The sequence below is a fragment of the Sphaeramia orbicularis genome, chromosome 21, assembly GCF_902148855.1.
Source record: "Sphaeramia orbicularis chromosome 21, fSphaOr1.1, whole genome shotgun sequence".
Classification (NCBI taxonomy): Eukaryota; Metazoa; Chordata; class Actinopteri; order Kurtiformes; family Apogonidae; genus Sphaeramia; species Sphaeramia orbicularis.
In genome coordinates, this window is record NC_043977.1 from 42,117,614 (window position 1) to 42,143,224 (window position 25,611).

Genomic DNA, 25,611 nt, shown 5'->3' on the forward strand with positions numbered 1-25,611 from the left:
CATTTTCCCAAGAAACAGATGGTTAAGGAAGGAAATGAGAAGGCGGGGACTTTTATAATAATGCACGTTAGGGCCAGATTTCATGTCAGTGGTTTTCATAGAATTTAAACAACATATAATTCCAGTTTAATCCAGTTAAAGTGTCAGTTAATTTATCACACTGTAAGACCAGACTCTGTATTTACTAAAATGCTTTAATTACAATGGACTTAAATGATTTAAGTTTTATTCCATTACTATAAAATGTTAAGTATATTCTACTAGTTTGTAGACATAGTCGAAAGTATGTGAAACTGGAAAAGCACTCTGAGAGCGCAGACCTCCGCCAAGGTGGATCAGTGCCCCCCCCCCCCCGATCACCACCAAAATTTAATCATTTGTTCCTTGTGCCAGTATCAATATTTCCTGAAATTTTCATCCAAATCTGTCCATAAATTTTTGAAAGATCCGGATCAGTCTTTGCCATTTGATAGAACACCCCATTGTAAATCCCTGAGTCAAATTGCATGAGATTTGCACAATTCCCCCATATTGTGATTTCCACCATAAATATTAGTCCCATATTTATTTGACCTATATTTTAAGATTCCTTGACCATGAAAACATACCATTAGCAACTGGATTCATAATTATATCCTTATTAGTTCAGTAGTTATTCACGAAAATCACATTTCTCGTAATGGCGGTTTTCTTCTGGATCTAGCTCCTTAAGTATTAAAGCTACATGAAATCCGGTGGCATACTCCTGATGCGGAACTGACTGAGCTACATGACGGCGCTTGTCAGAAATTTCTACCTTTAATATTAAAGGCACAGTAGGCCAAAAAGTAAGGGCACCCCCATTTTTTATATAAATTGAGATAAAATCCGCCTTCTGGATCAGATCTGGATCAGCCTTTGAAATGTGATAGAGGACCCCACTGTCAATTCCTGAGTTAAATTTCATGAGTTTTGGTCAATAATTAAGCGAGATATTGGGAAACGAAAATTTTGGCCCCATTTACCACAATGTTAACGAAAATTTCAAAGTGATCCAGAATCCAGGATTTCTTCCGGATCACCCCCAAAAGTTAAGCATTTCTTCCTTATCCCATTTCCAACAAACCCTGAAAATTTCATCAAAATCTGTCCATAACTTTTTGAGTTATGTTGCACACTAACGGACAGACAAACAAACAAACCCTGGTAAAAACATAACCTCCTTGGGCGGAGGTAACTAGAAGCACTCGGAGAGCGCAGACCTCCGCCAAGGCTGATCAGTGGCCCCCCCCCCCGTGGGCCCCCCCACGCCAAGGAGGTTATGTTTTTGCCAGGGTTTGTTTGTTTGTCTGTTTGTCTGTCTGTTTGTCTGTCCGTTAGTGTGCAACATAACTCAAAAAGTTATGGACAGATTTTGATGAAATTTTCAGGGTTTGTTGGAAATGGGCCCCCCCATGGGCCCCCCCACCCCCGATCACCACCAAAATTTAATCATTTCTTCCTTATCCCATTTCCAACAAACCCTGAAAATTTCATCCAAATCTGTCCATAACTTTTTGAGTTATGTTGCACACTAACGGACAGACAAACAAACAAACAGACAAACAAACAAACCCTGGCAAAAACATAACCTCCTTGGCGGAGGTAATAAGTTGAATGGATTTAAATCATTCAGTTTTAGTCATGACCACACCTTTTTATCTCTGCATTGCATTGTGGGTATTGGGCATGTTGTTGTAAATGTGTTCTTTTCATGTGCAGGGGTTCAGCGGGGTTGCGGTGTTTGTGTTAATTTTGACTTGATGTGAGTATGGCAAGGTTTATTGGCCTTTTTGTGTTTGTTTTTGTATTTTTTTGTAGAGCTGCACCATGAGTCAGAGCCATAAGGCGAACAATGGCTTTACTGTTCATCATCCCTTGAATTAGTTTGATATAAATGTTACTATCTTGCCATTTTAAAAGCACTTCCTGTACCAGTAAAGTATGGTGAGTGACCTTCCTGTCTAACTTCTGTCCACACCACAAATTATTAAAATGAATAATTATATTAGGGCTTTACAATGAACCATTAAAAGATTGTGATTTTGATTCACACATGAATGCAATTTCATTTGTAAACATGGACAATTCTTCAGCATTTTATTTCACGGCTGCATTACAAACAAATTCCCACAAACGCAGAACTGCCGCTGCCTCTGCCCTCAACATATGCTAAAGTGTCTTTACAACATGTGAGCCTGCTGCTGTCGGCTGGAGTTGAGTGAAGAAAGAATGAATCAGAGCGGAGGAACATCTGCGGTAAAGAGAGTGGAATGGATAAAAACTGCAGTGGTAGTGGTGAGTCACCCACCTGAACTCCTGTCCAGTTAAGGTTCACTTTCGGTGGTGTTAATCTCATGTCGGTCTTTTCAGATCCAAGTGTGTTTTCATTTTCATTCTTCTTCTCCTTTTCGTTTCCTTGTGGGTGAGGATAACTCAGCTTTTAACCAAGAATCAAAAGTCTCACTCTCTCCAAAAATTTTATATTAAAAATATTCCATTGTGCCGGCTGGGAAGTTTCTTTGTGCTACAAACGTTCACAGATCAGCTGACGTCGCTTAGGAACTGGGACCATAAAAGGTAAGTTTAGTTTTCATGTATTTAGTTTAGTTTAGGTTAGTTTATTTCAGGCACAGTACATAATACAAAACATATGAAACAATAAATAAATAAATAAATAATAAAAAACAATACACAAATAAAAAATCAAACAATAGAAAATAATAATAATAAGGATAAACAACACACAAAAAATCAAATAATAGAAAAAAAAAAGAACAACTGTTGTGCCTGAAAGGGAGTAAGAAGAAGCCACTGCTTATCCAGTTCTACCCCCTGATTCCAGTCCTCAGACTGTTAGTGCTGAATCACTTGTTATACAACATAAGATTGTGATTATCTACATACACACATACAGTCACATACACACATACATACACACATACAGTCACATACACACATACATACACACATACAGTCACATACACACATACATACACACATACATACACACCAGTTTATTGTCTACCGCTGTACACACATGTCTGCACCCCCATGTTTATACACACACACACACACACACCATACAATAGAACAACCTGACAGTCCAAGTAATGATCACCCTCTTCCTTGAGCCAGATATTTGAAAATAACATTTCTTTGTACATTTTCTTGAATTTTTGAATATTTGGACACTGCTTGAGGTCTACCCCCAACCCATTCCAAAGCTTGACCCCACACACTGACACACACAAACTTTTCCTGGATGTCCTGACTGCTGGGACTTTGAAATTCCCACATCCCCTCAGGTTATACCCCCCTCTCTATGGGCAAATAGCTTTTGTATGTTGGCTGGTAGTGGATTTTTATTGGCTTTATATAGAAGTTGAGCTGTGTAAAAATTTACCAAATCATTGAGTTTTAATAGTTTTGACTGCAAGAATAGTAAATGAGTATGATCCAAATAGCCGACTTTATGTAAGACTCTGACTGCACGTTTTTGTGATATGAAGAGAGGGTGATGTAAAGTCTCACTTTCACTTCTGCTGGGGCATGGACCGCACCACCCAGTACCCCCACTGTATAAGTAGGACAGTAACCGACATACGCGCGGGTTATTGACTGAACCGCGCATGTGCAATCCCCCCCCCCAGTTACACACAGCCACACCAACAGATCAGTTCCACAGCAAACACTGCATAAGTGACTGGTCTACTTGCAGAGTGATATGAAAGATGCGAATCAGAGGTAAAAGAACCCATTTTCCTTGACAGTGGTGCAATAAACATTTTGTGAAAAAAATCGTGCCAGAGAATCGTGATCTCAGTTCTAAGCAAAATAATCGTGATTCACATTTTTGCCAGAATCGTGCAGCCCTAAATTATATAAAGCAATTTATGTTGCAAAAGATTTTGATTTTACATCAATTCAGAATTGAGTCCAATGAACTGATGATATTAGTTTAATGATTATACAAATTATACAAAACTGACATTGCAACAAATTTGAAGTTACATGAACTTGGTATTTAGTGTGTTGTACTTCAAATAGTAATTCCATTCAAATCAAGCATTTAAGTTTAATACACTCAAGTTTTCATTATTCATTACTTACATTTTTTAAGGCAACCAGTTTCCTCAATTTTTTTAAGTAAACTCAATTTATCCAGTCTTACAGTGCAGGCCAGTGACTATTTTTGGTCTATTCCACATGCATTACACGACAGTGACAGTAACAGTTCCAGTGAGTCTACAATCTCAGGTCCAATGTGGTCTACAGGGTCTGTAAGGTCCACCTCTGCATGAACAGTGAGTGGACCTGCTTTGTTAGGTACCATGAAGTAATGGTACTTATGTAAGGAATGATGTTCAAAGGGTTAATGTGGATGTGGACAGGGGTCTGGACCAGCACTGATGTTGGTCTAACTCAGGGGTGTCAAACTCATTTTAGTTCAGAGGCCACATTAAGCCACATTTGATCTGAAGTGAAATAATAACACAATAATATATAAATAATGTCAACTTTCCTCTATGTTTTAGAGCGAAAAAAGTAAAATTATGCTGTGAAAATGTTTACATCTACCAACTATCCTTTAAAACAGTGTGAATAATATGAACAAACTGCAATTTCTTAAGAAAAATGAGTGCAGTTTTAACAATATTATGTCTCTGTTTATCCTTTACACATGTAAATTACAACTTACAGATCACAGTGGATCAAACAAATACACAAAACATTTAATAACAGGCAGAATATTGGTGAACTTCTACTTCAGACATTTCAAAATGTTCATATTTGTTCATGTTATTCACATTTTTGTGAAATGATAGTTTGTTTTATTGTAAATACAGTAAAATGACATGAAAATGTTTACATTTACAAAGAGAAAAAAATGGAGTTGTGAGTATTTATGGTTATTATGATAATAATTTACTGATCCGACCCACCTGAGATTAAACTGGTCTGTATGTGGAACCTGAACTAAAAGGATTAATATCTTCAGTGTAATTTTTGTATTTCACACATTCATCCCATGGGCCAGTGATAGAAAAGTTCTGTGATGCACACTGAGACAAAAGGTGGAGTCACTGCATTCTGGAATCAGAAGAGTTTATTTACAAGGAGTCAAGTACATACGGCAAGATGCAGCAGCTGACTAACACCAGGAAGTCTGTGATCTTATAAAAGAACAGGAATATTCCAACCACTGGTCCAAGTGTCCAAACATAATGACGGTGATCCAGTTCACCACTGGCTTCGGTATCCAAAACACAGTGATCCATGGGTTCAGTGTCCGTGTTTGCGCTCCTCTTCCACCCACTCTATGGCCCGATCTGCCCAAGGGCAACAGGCCGCTCTGGTCCCAGACTGGAAGGAAAACAGGCAGATAGAGAAGAAATGGTGGACATACCCTGAGTGGATCTGTCTGGACATTCTTACAGGATATGTCATCACAACCCATCCACGACTTGTGCTCTGGACACCTGGTGTTTTACACAGAATAGTCTAATATTATCATTTTTATAACAGCCAGACTGGACCCTTTGGTGGGCTGGATTTGGTCCCCAGGCCACATGTCTGACACCTCTGGTCTAATGTTCAAAAACAGGGGTGTCAAAGTCATTTTAGCTCAGGGGCCACGTTCAGCCTAATATGATCTAAAGTGGGCCGAACCAGTGAAATAATAGAAATACCAGGATAAGGACTGATAGATTACACTGGGTTACAAAAAAATGTTTTTTGCAAGTTGTCTAGGTTTTTTCAAGTGAATTAGGACCATTTTGCACCGCTAAATCCAAAAATGACATCTGTTTTTCTCAATCAGGTCAGAGTTTTTTTTTTGCTAATTTGATTTTGAAAAATTTGATCTTCTCACAAAATTGATTACATTTTTGTAAACTTTATCTTGGTCACCAAGTTTAATACCAAAATAAAATTGGTAAGCACACTTTATGATACTTGTGATTTGATTCCTGTTAGGTACAATGGTGTATTCACTGCAGATGTAGCAGAATACGTCAGGCTTATTTTTGCAAGATCTTCTAGTCGAAGCCATTTCATTCACCTGTAATATTAAAAAAAAACATTAATCATAAATTGGCAAAAGTAAAATCTTCAGAACTCGTTTATTGCAAGAAATATGAAAGAATTTTGTAAAATATGATGTGAAAATGCCCATAAATGTAAGCAAAAATGTTAAAAAGCCAATATGTAGCATAGTTCAGAAAGTTGACCTGAGCAAAATTACTGTGATTTTTGGATTCAGCACACCAAAATTATCCTAAATCAGCTCAAAAAACTTTAACAATAAATTTGTTGTTGACCAGTGTTATGTCAACTCCAAAGTTTTCTCTGTGTTTTTGAGTGAAAAAAGTCAAATTCTGTAACGTAAATGTTTACATCTACAAACTGTACTTGAACATAACATGAACAAATATGAACCTGGAGATTCTTAAGAAAAAAAAGTGCAATTTGAACAATATTACTCCTTAGTTTATCATTTCTACATGTGCATCACAACTCAAAGATCACAGTGGATCTACAAATACACAAAACATTTAATAACAGACAGAATATTGGTACAGTTCCACATTCTTCTATTAAGACATTTGAGGTTATTCATATTTGTTCAGGTTATTCATATTTTTTTTTTGTAAAAAGCTAGTCCGTAAATGTAAACATTTTTGTGTAATTTCCCTTTTTTTTTTTTTTTTTTTTTTTTTTTTGCAGTTTTCATTATTTATAGGTTATTATGGTAGTATTTTACTAGTCTGACCCACTTTAGGTTGAACTGACCTAAAATTATTCAAACATCCTTGACTGTTAATATCTTTAGTGTAATTTTTGCATCTCACAAATTCATCCTGGGGTCCAGACTGGACCCTTTGGGGGGCTGGATTTGGCCCCCGGGCCAGATGTTTGACACTTTGTGTTCTGAAATATATGTTCACTTTCACCTTACATGTGTTTTTCTCGTATTTTTAAAAAAATATTTATGTCATGGATTTTTTATTTATTTTTACTTATGGGTAAGGAACCAAATACGGTAACTTTGTTGACCCTGATTTTCTACATAACAATAAAAACTTTTGAAACATTTCACAACAGTAATAAAGTCTTGTTATGTCCTCATTTCACAGTATGGTTGAAATTTAGAATTTCAGAGTATTTCTATGAGCGCCCTGTAAAGGGTGAAGCTGTAACTGCTTATTTTTTCCTTTGTTTTTTACAGACTGGAGAACAGCGAATGAGTGTCATCGTTCAGTGAAATACCAAGGATTTAACTAGAATGTCAGCATCATCTCCTTTTCCTTTTCCAGCTTTGGTCACTTGTTTCAGTTCCTTTTTCATGTGAAAACCAAGTTTCTCTGAATGTGCGGATTTTACTTGTTTGTTATAAAGTGAAAAATCACATTTCATTATCCCCCCCCCCCCTTAGGCTGAATAAACTCTTTCACTTTCATTTCCTGTCACAAAGCTGAAAACTGGCCTGTTTTTCTGTCAACTTCTCTGAGATTCGTGGTTCTCACAGGACAGCGATACTACAAACATTATGTTCTTATAGAATATGACACACTTTTAAGAACACAACCAAATTTATGCAAAATTATTTGTATATTTTTAAATTACAGCTAAAATGTGCTTAGAGGTCTTATTTATGTCTTTGTGCATAAGAAATCAAATAAGTGAATCCCCAGAAGAACTATGTGTTGGTAAATGCAAATTATGCAAATTTACAGGATTTCAGTTCTGTTCAACATGTTGATGGTCATATGAACTATGTTTTCAGCTCAAAAATGTCCAATTTCATCACAATTAATGCTATATTTTCATGTCACAAATGGCCAAGTTATATTTGAACTGAATTGACCCGAAAAACAAATATTCTATTCTTTTAGATTCCCCAATTTTTCTTCACTACATATCACATGTTTTATTTTTACAGGTTCAATATGGAGTATGGTGCTGATCCATCCTGCTTATGTTACGCCAATACATACATTAAGAATGTCACAAGTCACTTTTTAAATCAACAGTTTTCTAATAATAAGCATTTTTATAAAGAAATAACAATTCTATATTGTTATTTACTCTTTAGTATGATGATGAACTATACAATAAATAATTCTGATACTAGTTTTTGCACAGGGATCATTTGTGGAAACGGTGACATGGCTGCAGAGCATCAGTATGATGGGATCTGTAACAACCATGTCACATCCGTCCACTGCCACATTTTGTGTTTTTGTGTCAGCTGTTATTGTTTTAGATCCACAATACTAACATTTATGAATGAGAGGAGAATTAGCAATAGTAAGTATATAAGTTTATTACTAATAAAGTACTGGTACTGACCAGAGCATCATGGGTAATGTCACGTCCGTCCACCAGTTATTTATGCTCTTTCTAATGCTATTTTAAGAATTCTATTCTAATTTATTTTCTTCTATTCTGTTATTATTTTATATTCTATGCTATATTCTGTTCTATACTGAATTTATTAATTTCAATGCCTCCCCCCCCACCACCACCAGGTGTTAGGGTTATTATACCATATTAAAAATCCAATATTTCTGAAAATATAGCTTCCACTGTCAAATAATATCAGTAGTCTGTGCACAGATGTATTAGCATCATTTCAACACAGTTCTATGCATTTCTTACAACTTTTTTTTTTTTTGACAAAAATGGCCACTCATTTGACTCCTTAAGTAAATTTTAGCCAATTATCATATTAATAATATATTGTCTAGTACATATTGTATAAATTGCTGTTCTAATTGTGTCTTAATAGAGTGTTTTAATATGTATATTTGGCAGTGGTGGGCTGTCAGGGCCTGCAAGGCCTTCTCTACTGGCCTAAAAAAATATCTGAATCACAAAACTGATGTTAATTATATTTTGTCCATGAATACTTATTAAATAATTCCAAATGGTCTGTCCACTTCCTGTCATAGCTTTCCCCTGGTTGTGCTGCTTCCACACATGTATTTTCATATTAAAACATTTAACCAATCACATTTCAGCCATCATTTGTTGCCAGGCAGGGTCAAAGTCAAAGAAATCTGCCTGGAAGCCTTCACAACCAGTTCTGCCGACCCTCTAGCAAAACATAAGTCTAGATGAAACTGTTGACTCATTTTGCTCCTAATATTTACACTTTTACTCAGTTTTAAGGGAAGAACTTTCATCTTTAATGGAGTTCACTGCTGTGTGACAGACGAAGGGGAAATCCAAGTTGCATCAAGAAATTAAGGGGCAAAAAACAGAGAAAACATTTTAAATATTGTTTTTATTTTGTCCAAGATCACACATTGCAAAGACAAAGATGGATAAAGCCTGAGTGTAGGGGCCTGGACCATGGAGTCAGATCAGCTGATCCAGGATCTGTTTCTGTTATCTGGTTTGACAAATCCACACAAGTCCTGTTAAATGTTGTCAGGAGTTCAAATCATTATCAGTATCGTACCATTAAGGCATGAGTGGATGTGACTGTAATTAGTATGAGTTCTTCTGTTAAATGAACGTGTATGTTTGCCTGTGTATGTTCTTATGATCAGCTGCTGCACTGTTTATCTCACTCACATGAATAAGAATATGAATAATAACAGGTCATCACCTTCATAAAATAACGGCCTATAGGTCAGCGATTTTCAACCTTGGGGTCGGGACCCCATGTGGGGTCGCCTGGAATTTCTAGTAATTGATAAAAAATTAAAACTTACTAATAAAAATTTACATTATATAGCCTAAATGTTGCCTAAAATTAATGTTTATTTGCAACATATTATAGCAAACTATTACATGATCAAAAACAAATTAATTTTAGCCAAAAAAAAAAAAAGTCTGTTTTGAATGTCTGGGGTCACCAGAAATTTGTGATGTTAAAATGGGGTCATGAGCCACAAAAGGTTGGGAACCACTGCTATAGGTCATTTTTAAAATTTTATTTGTTTTAACAAAATTGCCCACTTTCTCAGTTGAACAGATTATAGGATTCTACCCTGTAAGATCATTGTTCATGTCAAGAGTGGGACTGGTTAAGTTTTTTAAGGCAATTATTTTAGGACGGTAATAATATTCATATTCATTCACGTTGAACAATTCAGTGAATGAGCCTTTAAATGCAGAGGATGACAGTGAACGCCGGCTCAAACATCAGTTTTCTGAGCCTACTGTGAATTATATTGGCTTTTGGGGATATTTTCTGGAACATTTGGAGATAATGACAACATTCTGTGTTAATAGACAGACAGACAGACAGACGGACAGACGGACAGATATCTGGTCTATTGTACATTTTTCAACAGCGGAAAGTACAGACATTATGGAAATAGACCCTGATACAAAATAAACCACATTTGAGACGCTGAAAATCCAGGGTTGAACCAAATGTGATCTCGCTAACCCCTAAATTCTGCTCCATGATACAGGACCCCGGTCTGTTGTGTGTAAATGACAACATTTGTAAGTCATGTTGACAAGTGTGTTGTTTTACACTGTATTTAAAAGCATGAAAAATGAAAGAACGCAAATGGGAACTGATGAGCAACTGTCAAATCTCAAAAAGATATTCATTTTTGTTGTGGATTTCATTGACCAAGTTCCTGGATATTACATTATCAGAGTGGAACTGATATATATTTTCCAAATATTCTTCTTTTTATAGTTAAAACTGTGTCGTTAAAACCTAAAAACGTCTCTACAGCCAATTCCTGAATGACCCCCTTCTGTAGGTTGAATAAAATATGAAACAATCTGATGAAGGACCTGCACTCACATATTTATTTATTACTTAGAATTTATTTAACTGCATTTTGTACACAGATACGTCTGTGTAGTATTTGTCACTGGAATGTTCTGTTCAGTTTCCACAACATGTTCTCATTTATGTTGTACATCCAGCAGCTTCCAATAGTTTCAAAGAGGTGTTTCCTCTAAATTAGAGGTGTCAAACTCATTTTAGTTCAGGGGTCACACACAGCCTTGTATGATATAAAGTGGGCCGGACCAGTAAAATAATATAAATAATAGGACAATAACTTTTGTGTAGAAAAAGTAAAATTCTGTGATGAAAATATTTACATCTACGAGTTATACTTGAACATAACATGAACAAATATGAACAACCTGAAAATTCTTCAGTAAAATAAGTGCAATGTTAACAATATTACGCCTTAGTTTATCATTTATACATGTGAATCACAACTTAAGAGATCACAGTGGATCTACAAATACACAAAACATTTAATAACAGGCAGAATATTATTAAAATTCCACACACTTCTCTTAAGACATTTTAGATATTCACATTTTCTGTAAAAGGCTAGTCTGTAAATGTAGACATTTTTGTGTAATTGTACCTTTTTTACACTAAAACAAAGAGAAAAATGTGCTGTTTTCATTATTTATAGGTTATTATGATAGTATTTTACTGGTCTGATCCACTTTAAATCGAACTGACCTAAAATGATTTTAACATCCTTGACTGTCAATAACTTCAGTGTCATTTTTGCATTTCACAAATTCATCTCAGGGGCCAGATTGAACCCACTGGTGAGCCAGATTTGGCCCCCAGGCTGCATGTTTGACACCTGTGCTCTAAATGAATGATCTAAAACTGATTTTTCATTCCTAATTCATTTAATACTTGGTCCCCCGTGTGTTTCTGTGTTTTTTTATATGAATTTACACTAAAGGTGCTGATAGGCTTAAGGAAAGTGAGGGAAGTCCTTCAGTTTTAAAGGGGTCGTATTTTTCTAAACCCACTTTTATTAGTCTTTGGTTCATTTATTTGTGTATTTGGGGACCGTAAGAGTTCATAAAGTTTGAATTTGAACCCTCCAGGTGCTGAACAGCTATCTTTATATTAATTTTTACAAAAAATCGAGTGGATTTCTACAACCCGTTTTAATTCCTGCTTAATTTGTTATGTTTTATAACTAGTTACATTACAACATTTGCACATATAAGGTAAAAATTTCCGACGAACATTTCTCCGAGTACGACATAATTGTTTGTCAGCAGCAGCGGTTGTAGTCCAAACTGAAAATATGTCCAAACTTCGAGCCAATTACCTAAAATGTTGAGTTGTTGGTTGAATGGGACAGAGCAGCACAGCCAACAACCTGGAGGGGGTGGGGCATGAAGTGGCTCATTTGCATTTAAAGGGCCAGCGCTCAAAACCACCTTTCTGGTGTCATTACTCAGAAATAGGATTGAAGATGGACCTGTGGAGTTGAATTAATGAAGAATTCAGACCCAAGCAGAGCATTTACAGTTTATGTAGACCACAGGGAAATGTTTGAAAATGCATAATTCCATTTAAAAAAAGCTAAATATCCCTCCTTTAACACTCCTGATCACAGTAGCAGATGAATATGAACTTAAGGCACCAGTTACTCTGTTAACTGTACAACACATACATATAAGCTGTACTTCTCTGCTGTTAATAACTGACAGTGCTACTTCCTATATGTTTACATCTGGGTCTAGAGAGCAGCAGTACTTTCAGAAAAAGCAGACTGTCAAGGAGTTGTATTTTCCAGAGGCTGTGGTTTATGATTTAGTTTGCCTGTTTATACAAAAATGTGCACAAGGCCTCAGATGTGAAGCTTAAACTGAATATGTTTACTTCATGAACTGATGGTTGAAACTTTGAAAACATTATCTTTGGATACAACAAGTAATTTTTCACAGAAGAGACAGCTGATTAATCATCAAAATAACCTGCAAGTTGATCTACAATGAAAATAAAAATCCTTACCTGTAGCCCTACTCTGATTATAAAATATCTATCATAATACATTTAACCCTATAACACCAAACATATCAGATTTGATACATGAGTTTTGCAGCCCTCTACATGATCAGTGTGATATTTTTGTTCTCGAAAAACCTGATGTATACAATTAGATACATGCAATACACAGATAATCCACCACGGGGAGGGATTCGTTCCCCAGAGGCCTTTCCAGTGACACTCCAAAGATTGTCTTTACCGAGGAAGGAGGCAGAACTTTGGCAATTTTGAAAGGGAATTACCAATTTGTTAGGCATGTTTGTGTTATATTATGTTTTTGTTTGTTCAAAAATAACAATATTTGAGCACTGAGACCCAATGTATCAAATATGATACAAAATTGAAACTCATACATGGAAATTGATATTGGAATTTTTTTTTTGGTTGTTCAGACGGACAAATAAAGGCTCCAGTTTCGATGAACTGGAATTTTTCCGTCAGTGATGTAATAGTTCAGGATTTACAGGGTTAAAAATCAGGAGACTGCAAAGCCAACGGTATATAGCAGAGGTGTCAAACTCATTTTCTTCCAGGGGCCACGTTCAGCCCAATTTAACCTGATGTGGGCTGAACCAGTAAAATACTAGCATGATAACCAATAAATAATGACAACTACAAATTATTTTAGCGCAAAAAATACCATTCAATTATGCCAATACTTACAGTTACAAACTATCCAAACAAAAGGGTGTGAATAACCTGAAAAAATGAAATTTGTTAAGAAATGTGATTACAGTTATAACAATATTCTGCCTCGACTTATCATTTATACATATGCATTACAGATCTGATCTACAAAGACACCAAACATTCAGTAACAGACAAAATATTGTTAAAATTGCACTTAATTTACTTCAGACATTTTAGGTTACTCACATTTTATTGTTAAAGGATAGTTTGTTAATGTAAACATCTTCATAATTTAATGTTTTTTGCACTAAATCAAAGAGAAAAATTGGTGTTGTCATTATTTATAGGTTATTTATGGTATTATTTTTGAGTTTGATGCCCTAACTTGCACTTTGCAAATTCATCCCACGGGCCGGATTGGAACCTTTAGTGGGCCGGTTTTGGTCCCCGGGCCGCATGTTTGACACCTGTGGTATATAGTAAGCAAAATAAGTGTAAGCATACTCAAAGTACTTTAGACAAGGCAAAAATGTGTGCATATGTTAAAATACAGATAAAAAAGTAAAGTCAAAATCTGACAGAGGCTCATCATCATCATCATCATCATCATCATCATCATCATCATCATCATCATCATTCATTCATTTCAAGCTAAATGTCTGCTACATGTCATTATCTGTAATGTCTTTGTTTTTTAATGGAAGGCACTGTAAGTTAATATTTATGGTGAATTTCTCCCTGTGCAGTTTTTCTGTACAAACCCTTAAAGACATGTCTTTTGTTTGGATGTTTTCCAGTATTCAACACCTTCGTCTTCTTTAGGTTTACTGTATGTGTGGTTGGACTCGGTCTAAGTGCTCTGTCAGAGTAAGGCCGTCGCACAGTGACAGGATCATCATTCTAATTCCTTCTGTTATCTGTTTGTTATTACTTTGAAAATCCCCCGATCAACACCCGCAGCAATGACACCTTGAAACTGGCTTTTTTTTTTCGCAGACATATCTTTTTTTGTGTCATTTTTATGGATTTATTCCTATTAATACCACAATGTGCTCCTTCAGGTGCACATGTTCCACCAAAACTATTTTGTAAATGCACTGTTACAGTATCCAGCGTTCAGTACCATCCAAAAAATAACCAAACAACCAAGAAAACTATTACCTATTACCTATTATTACGTATTATTACTATTACCTCTACTACAGAATGACAGTGAGATATTACCAGACCATTAGCTAACACAGTCCTACTGCACGACTGTTGTATGTGTATAATAAAAGCATTGTTAGCCTACAGTGGCATAAGAGGAACAGAAAATCTGACACCCATAAAGGCAAAAATGTAGATATTTTAAAAAAGTTTTTCCCCCCTCTGTTGTTTGTTGGTGCTCTTTGAGTTTCACTGGCCTGCTCAGCGGACCAGCAGAGGGATGGGGCTGATCTGCAGGTTCAGACCACTGAGAGAGGAGAAGTGAGGGATGGGTTCGAAGCCCAGCAGCTGACGGGTGCACGACTCCCAGCTCCAGCCCAGCTCCAGTCGACTGTACACACACGGGTACTGCCTGTCAGCCCAGCAAACCCACTTCACTGCACGGTCCACCTTCTCCCAGCGTTCAGGCCTGGGATAAGATAAGGTTAGGTAAGGTAAGGTATGGTAAGGTAAGGTAAGGTAAGGTAAGGTAAGGTAAGGTAAGGTAAGGTAAGGTAAGGTAAGGTAAGGTAAGCTAAGATAAGATAAGATAAGATAAGATAAGATAAGATAAGATAAGATAAGATCAGATAAGATAAGATAAGATAAGATAAGATAAGATAAGATAAGATAAGATGAGATGAGATGAGATGAGATGAGGTGAGGTGAGGTGAGGTGAGGTGAGGTAAGATAAGATAAGATAAGATAAGTTAAGGTAAGATAAGATAAGATAAGATAAGATAAGATAAGTTAAGGTAAGATAAGATAAGATAAGATAAGATAAGTTAAGGTAAGATAAGATAAGTTAAAGCTATACCGTATGATGTGGCATTTTTACACTTTTCTTTTGTCATCTTAAAATGCTCCTAATAAGTGTGTGTCAAACTAAAATGTAAAAGAAATCCACCAGGTATTGAAACTCAAAATATTTAATTCTCATATATTTCTAATAACAGTCTGACCAATCATTTTAGTCGGTCCGAATGAAATAATTGGCCGAACCTGACTGAGCCTCCTGTCAATCATCCATTAGTGCCGTTCAGCATCCGATCCATTATCACCGTCTCACATCCGATATGTGTTCCTCTGAATCTGACGCTTCACTGGCGCTGCTTCTCCTGTCACTGACCACAGTCTACTGTCTAGGATGTGTTTGGATAGAACTGACATGCACATGTGGAAGGGATTAAACGGATTTATGAACAGAAACAACAACTGAGGGGCACAAACGGGAGTCTGATGAATGAAGGATGGAGATTAAAGTCTGGAAGTCACCTGTACTGGACTGAACAGGTCTGCATAAAGCTCAGCTTTTCTGACGGTGGGACTCATACAGGTACATGTACATGGTGTCACACATGTAAGATGATGTAGGATGATAATTGTATGGACTATGAAACTTCAAATGTCCACGGAAAATTCGTGGAGGCCGTGTGTTCACAGTGCGCGCGCCCATCCCCTGGGCACTGCAGTGAAGACACTGACCCAGTACTGCACAGACCAGGTCTACTGATGGAACAGGAGCCGCGGGCCCGCGGCAGGTGGATGATGCATCTGATTACTGAGGGAGGGGTCCGCGGACACGCCAAAACAGACCGGACCTCCACCTCTGCTTCCTCCTCCGTTTCCATCGCGCATCAGATGAGAGTAGGAGGAGCCTCAGAGCTCAGGCAGAGGGAAGGGGGCGGGGCTTTGGAGGGAGGCGGGTTGTTCATGTTCAAACTTTCACTAAGTGCTGTGAGAAATGCCACATCGGTAGGTATAGCTTTAAGGTAAGATAAAATAAGTTAAGGTAAGATAAGATAAGTTAAGGTAAGATAAGATAAGTTAAGGTAAGGTAAGATAAGATAAGATAAGTTAAGGTAAGATAAGATGAGATACGATAAGGTAAGATAATATAAGATAATATAGATAAGATAAGTTAAGGTAAGATAAGATAAGTTAAGGTAAGATAAGATAAGATAAGATAAGATAAGATAAGATAAGGTAAGATAAGATAAGATAAGATAAGATAAGATAAGATAAGATAAGATAAGGTAAGGTAAGATAAGTTAAGGTAAGATAAGGTAAGGTAGGATAAGATATGATAAGGCAAGGTAAGATAAGATAAGGTAAGATAAGATATGATAAGTTAAGTTAAGTTAAGGTAAAGTAAGATAAGATAAAGTAAGGTAAGGTAAGGTAAGATAAGGTAAGATAAGATACGATAAGGCAAGGTAAGATAAGATAAGATATGACAAGTTAAGGTAAGGTAAAGTAAGATAAGATAAAGTAAGATGAGAAAAGGTAAGATAAGATACGATAAGTTAAGATAAGTTAAGTTAAGGTAAAGTAAGATAAGATAAAGTAAGGTAAGGTAAGATGAGATACAAATACGATAAGTTAAGTTAAGGTAAAGTAAAATAAGATAAAGTAAGGTAAGGAAAGTTAAGTTAAGGTAAAGTAAGACAAGGTAAGGAAAGGTAAGTTAAGGTAAAGTAAAATAAGATAAAGTAAGGTAAGGAAAGTTAAGTTAAGGTAAAGTAAGACAAGGTAAGGAAAGGTAAGTTAAGGTAAAGTAAGATAAGATAAGGTAAGGAAAGGTAAGTTAAGTTAAGGCAAGGTAAGTTAAGATAAGGTAAGGAAAGTTAAGGTAAGGTAAAGTAAGATAAGATAAGATTAGTTAAGTTAAGGTAAGATAAGATAGATTGGCGGACCAAAGGGTCGGTGGTTCGAATCCTGGCTCCGACTGTCCACATGTCGAAGTGTCCTTGGGCAAGACACTGAACCCTGAATTGCTCCCAGTAGGCCCGCTGGTGTATGAGTGTGTGTGTGAATGGGTGAATGTGAGGAATTGTGAAGCGCTTTGGGCACCATGAAGGTATAAGTTCAGTCTATTTACCATTAGATAAGGAGAGGTAAGATAAGATAAGATAAGATAAGATAAGATAAGATAAGATAAGATAAGATAAGATAAGATAAGGAGAGGTAAGATAAGACTATTGCTCCCACCATGGGGAAATTGCAGCAAATGCAAAAATAAAGTGCAGGGAGGACAGAAAACAGAAAATATACAGTTGTAAAACATGCAATATAAAAAGAAGACAGAAAAATCTTCGGTTTCTGTGAGTATTTATATACATTTCAATTTCAATTTAAATATTATATACATTTTACATTGTGAATATATCAATAGTTATTTAAGGTTTTGGTAGGCTGTATTTTATTGGCGTTACTGTGCAAAATATCCATAATACTCTTTAAACATACTGTAATGAATAAGCTCTGACTCATCTGAATCTGATCTTCCACGGTGAACTGTTTGGATTATCAGCTAATGCCAGAAAAACAGAAAAAAATACTTTCTTATTGGCCTTAAAATTGCTTTTACTAAGTACCTTAAGTTGTTTGTGGGAAAACTCCTGTTTTAAAAATTTTTTCTAAAAATGACAAATATGTGACGGCACTTTGATGGGAAGTGCTTTGTAAATAAACTGTTGTTCTGTTGTGTGGTTGTGGACAGACCTGGGGCTGGACTCTTCCAGACAGAAGAGGCTGTGGAGGAGTTTTCCTTCTTCCAGCTTCTTCAGCCTCATCAGCTGCAAAACCAGAAGAGTGCCCAGCAGCTTCAGGATGTCTGCGTGGGCCTTCACACCTACAACACACACACACACACACACACACACACACACACACACACACACACACACACTTCAGAGCTAAATAAAACTAAGTTATGGTTTAACAAAAATAAGTTGTCAATAAATCTGTGTCAAACGAAATTCTTGATTTTTGGTGAATGTAAAATAAGCAATGAGGTAAAGGTACAAATAGAGGGTGTAGATATAGAAAGGGTGAATCAAAACAAGTTGCTTGGAGTGATAATTGATGATAAAATTTGCCGGAAACCTCACATAAAACATGTACAAAACAAACTATCCAGAAGCATCACAGTCCTGGCCAGAGCAAAGGGGATTTTAGACTGAAAATCACTTCAGATTTTGTATAATTCATTGATCTTACCCTATTTAAGTTACAGTTTGGAGGTATGGGGAAATACATATACAAGTTCATTACAAAGACTTTTTATACAGCAAAAAAGAGCAATAAGAATCGTTCACAATGTTGGTTTTCGGGAACACACAAATCCACTATTTTTACAACCTCAAACTTTAAAACTCATTGACCTTGTGGAATTCAAAACTATTCAAATAATGTATAAAGCAAAAAATAACTTATTGCCGGGCAATATCCAAGAAATGTTTTGTGAAAGAGAGGGAGGCTATGATTTAAGGGGAAAGTTAAATTTAAAGATTCACAAAGTACGCACTATGTTAAAAAGTTTCTGTATCACCATCTGTGGAGGAAAACTATGGAACAAATTGTGTGTGGAGATAAAACAAATATCAAACATAATTCAGTTTAAAAAAAGATATAAAGAAATGATTCTTGAGAGGTCCAGTATTTAATAATGACAATGAGGCCTGTTTGTTTATGGATGTTGTACTGATAAATCTGCTGTAATTATTGAAGAAAATGGTTGAATTGTTGAGTCTTTATGACTGTACTGCCATGATCATATTGCTGTGTGTAATTCAGTTACCGCATTACGTATTTGTTGTGGTTCGATGCTAAAATTAGGAAAATTGTATTGTTTGATTCTTGTATCAAGTTAGTGATAAAGGTGTAAAAGCACTGAGGGGTTGTATTACATAAGTTTATACTTCTTCCTACTCCTTTTCAACCATGCACTATTCAGACTTGTATGTGCTTGAAGATAGATTCTTTTCATTTAAATGTTTTATTTTGTTTTATTTTGTTTTGTTTTATTTTGTTTCTTTGCATGTTAAAAGTAAATAAATAAATCAAATCACATGCACGCACGCACGCATGCACACACACACACACACACACACACACACACACACACACACACACTTCTCATTGTCAAATACTCTGACAGGTGATGTCTGAGATAATCACATGCTCCCTTATTTGAAGAATGTTGTGTATTTTCCCTCCTGGGGCATACGTTTGTTTTTCCACGTCTACTATGTTAATCCAACGTCCAACTGTAAGAATCTCAGCCTCAGCTCTCTAATACAGTTGCAGCAGTGTTTGCCCTGATGTCAGCATGAAGTATCCCAAAATTTGTCCATTCTCAACTCAAAAACTATATAACTGAGAGCGTGTTGATAATATCACAAAAGCTTTGTTCAATGTTTTTGACAGATCTAACGCCAGTGAAATCATGTACCTACTTCTGGACAATATTCATTCATTCATTCATTTTCTGAACCCGCTTTATCCTCACTAGGGTCACGGGGACTTCTGGACAATATGTTCAATATAAATCAGTATAATTATTATCAAAGCAATGTAGGCCATTGCATATTGTATGCATGCACGTCCCATTTAAAATACAATAATTAAACCTATTGACTTTATGTGTGTCCTTGTGCAAACTTTGAACATGGAGACACTTAAAAAATTGTGCTTTAACCCTTAGGGGTCCACAGTCATAGCCCTGTGACTGAATCACATGACATTTTCAACCCGTCGTAGCGTCGGAAGACGGTCATGTAGACCACCGGGGACAAATGCATTCAAAAGTGTGGACGTGATTTGATGTTGATAGAGCAAATACAACTGGAGATATGATGTTTTGAAACTAGAGCAAACAAACATGAGTAAAAGTATGAAAATGAGGTGAGGGCGGGCGTTATATTCCTTAACATATCTTTGTCATTTTTTGTCCTTTTTCAAAATGGAAAAAACTGTCCGAATCTGCGGCTTCTGACCCACAGACTGCATTAGCATTACAGGTAAGGGTGAGAATGACCCCACCTGAACCAGACGCGGGGGGGGGGACGCTATGTAAAGATATGCTTTAATGTTTTAATGTTTTAATTTATTACAATTTTGATTTTATATACCTAATATTTGGAACCAATATTCATTTATAAAGTTTTTGTAATGGTTCGTTAAGCATCTTTGTGTTATTTATGCAATAAATTATATAAATTGTTCAAATCGGATTTTATATTTTTTGTGTGTTTCTTGGGCTTTTGTGTTGATATAGTAGGTTAAAGTGACAAAATAATACAGATGAGATAGATGAAGTTGTGCCGAAAAAAAAAAGATACCAAACATGGGTATAGTAAACATTTCTTTATATAGTATATAACGGCAAAATCAAAAGTACTCAAAAATGGACCCCTCAGGGTTAATAATTTCTGTCACATTTTACTTTACTTTGTTTTATCACTAAATTACTGCCTGTTTTTTAATTTCTTGCTGTCATTGATCTTTTAACCTGTTTTTCATTGTGGTGTGTGCTGCAGACCTCTTAGCCAATTCGCTTTTATAAAAGACATCTCGATTTCAATGCGACTTTATCTGGTTAAATAAAGGCTAAAAGAAAAAAAACACAAAACAAAAACTTTCACAGATTTCTACATCTAAGCTGCTAAACACAGATCTATTATTGATTGAGGATTTTTCAGATATATCTACACCCACTTAGATAAGCGATAAGAGATACCTATCCCTGACCCCCATGATCACCTGTCACTATTTTCTTTCTCAACTAGTGCAGATGATTCCCATAAAAAAAGCAACAAAGACTTATTTTTCTGAAGTGACTGCTTGAAACAGTAAAAACATGAGAACATGTAATGCTATGGAACCGTAAAAGATTATGGTATTTTACTTGTTTTACAGGAGTGATATTTTGCTTTTTTAAATGGAAATATGCATTTTAAATCATTTCCCTTTGGTCTACATAAACTTTAAATGCTGTGCTTGGGTCTGAATTCTTCATTAACCTCCTAAGACCCAGCTATGGGTTTTCTGTCCACATTTGTGGACAAGAGTTTCACAACTTTATACAAAAAAAAAGAAAAGAAAAGAAAACTGTCCACCACAAAGGACATTCCATAAAAAATTTAAAAACTGCATCTGAAAAAACTGTTGTATCATGATGTTTCCAATATAGGCACTTATTTAATTTAAAAAAAAAAAAAAAAAGCTTGTACTTTGCTGACATTTCCTGGGTGTCAGGAGGTTAATTAAACTCCACAGGTCCATCTTCAACCCTATTTCTGAGTAATGACACCAGAAAGGTCGTTTTGAGCGCTGGCCCTTTAAATGCACATGAGCCAATTCAGGCCCCACCCCCTCCAGGTTTTTGACTGTGCTGCTCTGTCCTGTTCAACTAACTGAATATTTTAGGTAATCGGCTCCAAGTTTGGACATATTTTCAGTATGGACTACAACCGCTGCTGCTCATAAACAATTATGGCGTACTCGGAGAAATGTTCGTCAGAAGTCTTGACCTCATATGTGCAAATGTCATGACGTAACCAGTTATATACTAGGGTTTCTGCAGGTATCAGCAAATCTAATTTAATGCTTTTTAATGCCACTTTAAACAAATGTAATGCCCATGTCCAACTGCAGATACAGTTTTATATATAATTTTATATGACGGTTTACTGTCGACAAGCTTTAACCAGGTTCTGAATAGTTCCTCCTCCAATCACTTTGACTAAAACTTGCATCTTCCAATTTTTCCAACATTTGCTAATATTCCCTCCTCTCTTTCGCCACAGCATGAGCATGCTCACAGCACGTTGCATTCCAAGCATCCGGTGTTGTGACTTTGTGTATTGGCCATAAACAATAGATAATTAAAGGGTTCTGCCTGTCAATCATCACACTATACTTCCAATCAAAATTATTAAATGTTTACATAATCAAAATAAATTGTGAATAACAATGATTTTTTTTCCCATTAAGTGTATTTAGTTTTTTAATGCCTCTGGACATCAAATTTAATACTTTTTAATGCCATTTAAGGCCTAAAATTTCACAAATTCTATTTAAAGTCTTTTAATGCTTCTTAATGACCCACAGAAACCCTGTGTTCCTAACAAATTAAGCAGGAATTAAAACAGGTTGTAGAAATCCACTTAATTTTTTGCCAAAATGAATATAAAGATAGCTTTGCAGCACCTGGAGGATTCAAATTCAAACTTTTGGAACTATCAGGGTCCAAATACACAAATAAATGTACCAAAGACTAATAAAAGTGGGTTTAGCAAAATATGACCCCTTTAACTTTTGTAATCCTCATCCTTCTCGACCCAGACATATCTCAGAACTAGTCATCTTCATCCTCTACCAAATCTGTGGGCTTAAAATAGTTTTAAGAGCACTTACCTAGGGAATGGATGCCTTTGCTTTTCAGGAACACATTGACAAAGAGCGACACATCCAAATTCAAGAGTCCACCCAGTTCTGGGGTTAACTCCCAGTATCCCTCCTGCAACACAATAACATCCAATAGAAAGTTTTACTTAATTATAACATAATAATAAACACACCGATAAATGCAGTTATTTTAACCTGAGTTGAATAAAAGCATCTGCTAAATAGATCAGTGATAGACTGAAGATTATGAGTCATGTTGAGATAAATCCCATCTGCTGAATACACAGACACACAACACAGACAGAAGAGTGCTGAATTAATGGTTGTCAAATGCAGCCATTTTGTGTCTCATTTGTCACTACGATTCAATTTTGGTACTTATCCTACTGAGACCCAGCAATGCATTTCTGTCCTCTGTAGTGGACAAGAGTTTCACAGCTGTATTAAAAAACAAACAAAAAAAAAACTGCAAAGGAAAATTTTATTAAATAAAAATTTTTAAAATGTATCTTAAAAACTGTGGCATCACATGGTTTCCAATCAAGGCAATTATTTATGTAAAAAAAACCAAACAAAACTTTTACTTACTGGGTCTCAGGAGGTTAAACAACATCAAATGAGCATTAGCATATGTCAGTCATCTGTTGCTGGGCTCTTGGGGATGGTCGTTGAAAAACCTGGCTGATGACTAAACTCAATATAATGTGATATACAGTGTAATACTGTGCAATATGTTTTCCAGTATATGAAATTCAGCATATTCAGTATATGAAACAGCTATCAAAAAAAAAAAAAGCTTTAAGGTGTGGCATTTTCCAAAATTAAAAAATAAAAAATACTTGTAACCCAAAGTGTCTAGACTTGCAAACACAGTCACCCTAAATGAGCTCCCTTTCCATTCTCCCCTTTCTCCTAAGAAATCTTAACAGTATTTTCAACTGATGTAAACAGCCTTCTCTGACATTTATGGAGTTACAAATATCAGAAAGATAAGTGCACTTGACAAATAGTCAATATTTCAACTCCGTTTCACCAGGGTATAGAAATGCTATCACTGAGTAAAACACACTTGCTTGAATTATTCTTGGTCTAAACTGTGCTGAAAACAAAAATCGCCAATAAGTTTATGGGCAGAGCCAATGAAATGTCCATATTTCTTACTGAATGCTGCTTCTCAAAGATGTCGGCCCATTTAGGCTCAAGATCTGTTGTTGATCTCCTGAAACAAGATGATCAAGCACAACAATTCAATGACAAGAACAGGCCAATTGTAGGTTGAATACATAGATAAACGCGCATTAATGCGTGTCTGATGTTGTTCCAGTCACTTCCAATATATTACTGATTCAGTTTTGTCGAACAATCCTTAGATAACACTAGACAACACTTCTTTGCAACATTTTTTTTCTCAATTAGAGCAATTTTGAGAAAGATAAATAACTGTTCTGAGACTCACCGAGAGTGTAGAGACCGAAAAGAACCACAAACAGGTCGAGGCCGGGGCTTGGTTCTCTCCCTTTCTTCTATGTCCTGGGTTAAATCGACAAACTGTGGAGCTTCCAACTTTCTTCTAATGGCCCTGGGTTTCTGAGATAATGCTTTGTGTTTGGGAGACTGAATAACACCACCAAATGACATAGGTACATTATGAGCTCTGAATCTTTCAAGTTCTGTGGTTACTTGTTTTGCAGCGCCACGGATGGGAGGAGGAGCTGAGCTACCAAACGAGAAGCCACACGGCGGTTCAACCACAGCAGAAGCAGCTTTAACCAGAGCAGTACTGAGGCCTGAAGAGAATACAGACTTGCTTGGAAGAGCTTGTTGTTGTTGTTGCTGTTTGCCAAGCATGAGTTTATGTCTTACAGCGCTGAGGCTGTTTGCTGGTTGTTCAGATGGAGCACCTGCACGAGCTAAAGGAGCAGGTTGAGAAAAACCACAACCTTGAACACCTAAAGTGTTTTCAACCAGCTCCCCAAAAGGCACATCCCCAAAAGATAAAGCCCCTAAATGATGACGCAAAGGAGGAGGTGGCGGAGGGCAAGATGAGTTTCTACAGTAGTAGTAAGAATCATCAGTTGGTGGAGCTGAACACAGTCGAGCTAGAGCTGAAGATGTTGGAGATAGAGATGGAGGTGGTGGAGCTAGAGATGGAGGTGGTGGAGCTAGAGATGGAGGTGGTGGAGCTAGAGCTGAAGTTGGTGCAGCTAGAACTGAAGGTAGCAGAGCTGCAGCTGAACGTGGTGGAGCTACAGCTGAATGTGGTGGAGCTGGAGCTGAACATGGTGGAGCTACAGCTGAACGTGGTGGAGCTGGAGCTAAACGTAGTGGAGCTGGAGCTGAACGTGGTGGAGCTACAGCTGAACGTGGTGGAGCTGGAGCTGGGTCTGAACCAAATAAGTACCCATCACAGATTGCAGATAATGGAACTAAATCCATCTCCAAGTTTCTTCCATAATCCTGTGCAGAAACAAACAAAAAATACAAATCATTAACAAAGAAATATTCTTTCTATCCGTGACAAAAAAAAATAGAGTCACTGTGCGGTAAATTTCATATGTGTTTCTTGAACCATTTACGGGTCACGGTTAAAGACTAATTGACATATGTGATCATTTTTACACCAACTGGCCGATTCCAGATTCATTTTTTTTTTCCTCCAGTGTTTAGATTCTGGATGATTACAATTTCCTTTCTTTCCTAAACTATAAATGACTATAAATGACTACATAAGCAAATATTTTTTAACTTTTATTCAATAGAAAATTCAAATTTTTGGTACA

At 36.3% G+C, this 25,611-nt stretch overlaps 1 protein-coding gene across 1 annotated transcript in view; it reads right to left on the reverse strand.

Moving 5' to 3' along the window:
* Window positions 1–14,146: 14,146 nt before the first annotated feature.
* parp4 (poly (ADP-ribose) polymerase family, member 4) overlaps window positions 14,147–25,611 on the reverse strand; it is a 50,174-nt gene continuing 38,709 nt past the window's right edge. The window contains exons 33-37 of the mRNA XM_030125568.1: window positions 24,288–25,288; window positions 23,993–24,050; window positions 22,841–22,943; window positions 18,143–18,272; window positions 14,147–15,068 (exon numbers count right to left, since the gene is read on the reverse strand). Of these exons, the coding sequence (XP_029981428.1) occupies window positions 14,861–15,068; window positions 18,143–18,272; window positions 22,841–22,943; window positions 23,993–24,050; window positions 24,288–25,288 (1,500 nt within the window). The 3' untranslated portion in view covers window positions 14,147–14,860. The remainder of the gene's footprint in view (window positions 15,069–18,142; window positions 18,273–22,840; window positions 22,944–23,992; window positions 24,051–24,287; window positions 25,289–25,611) is intronic.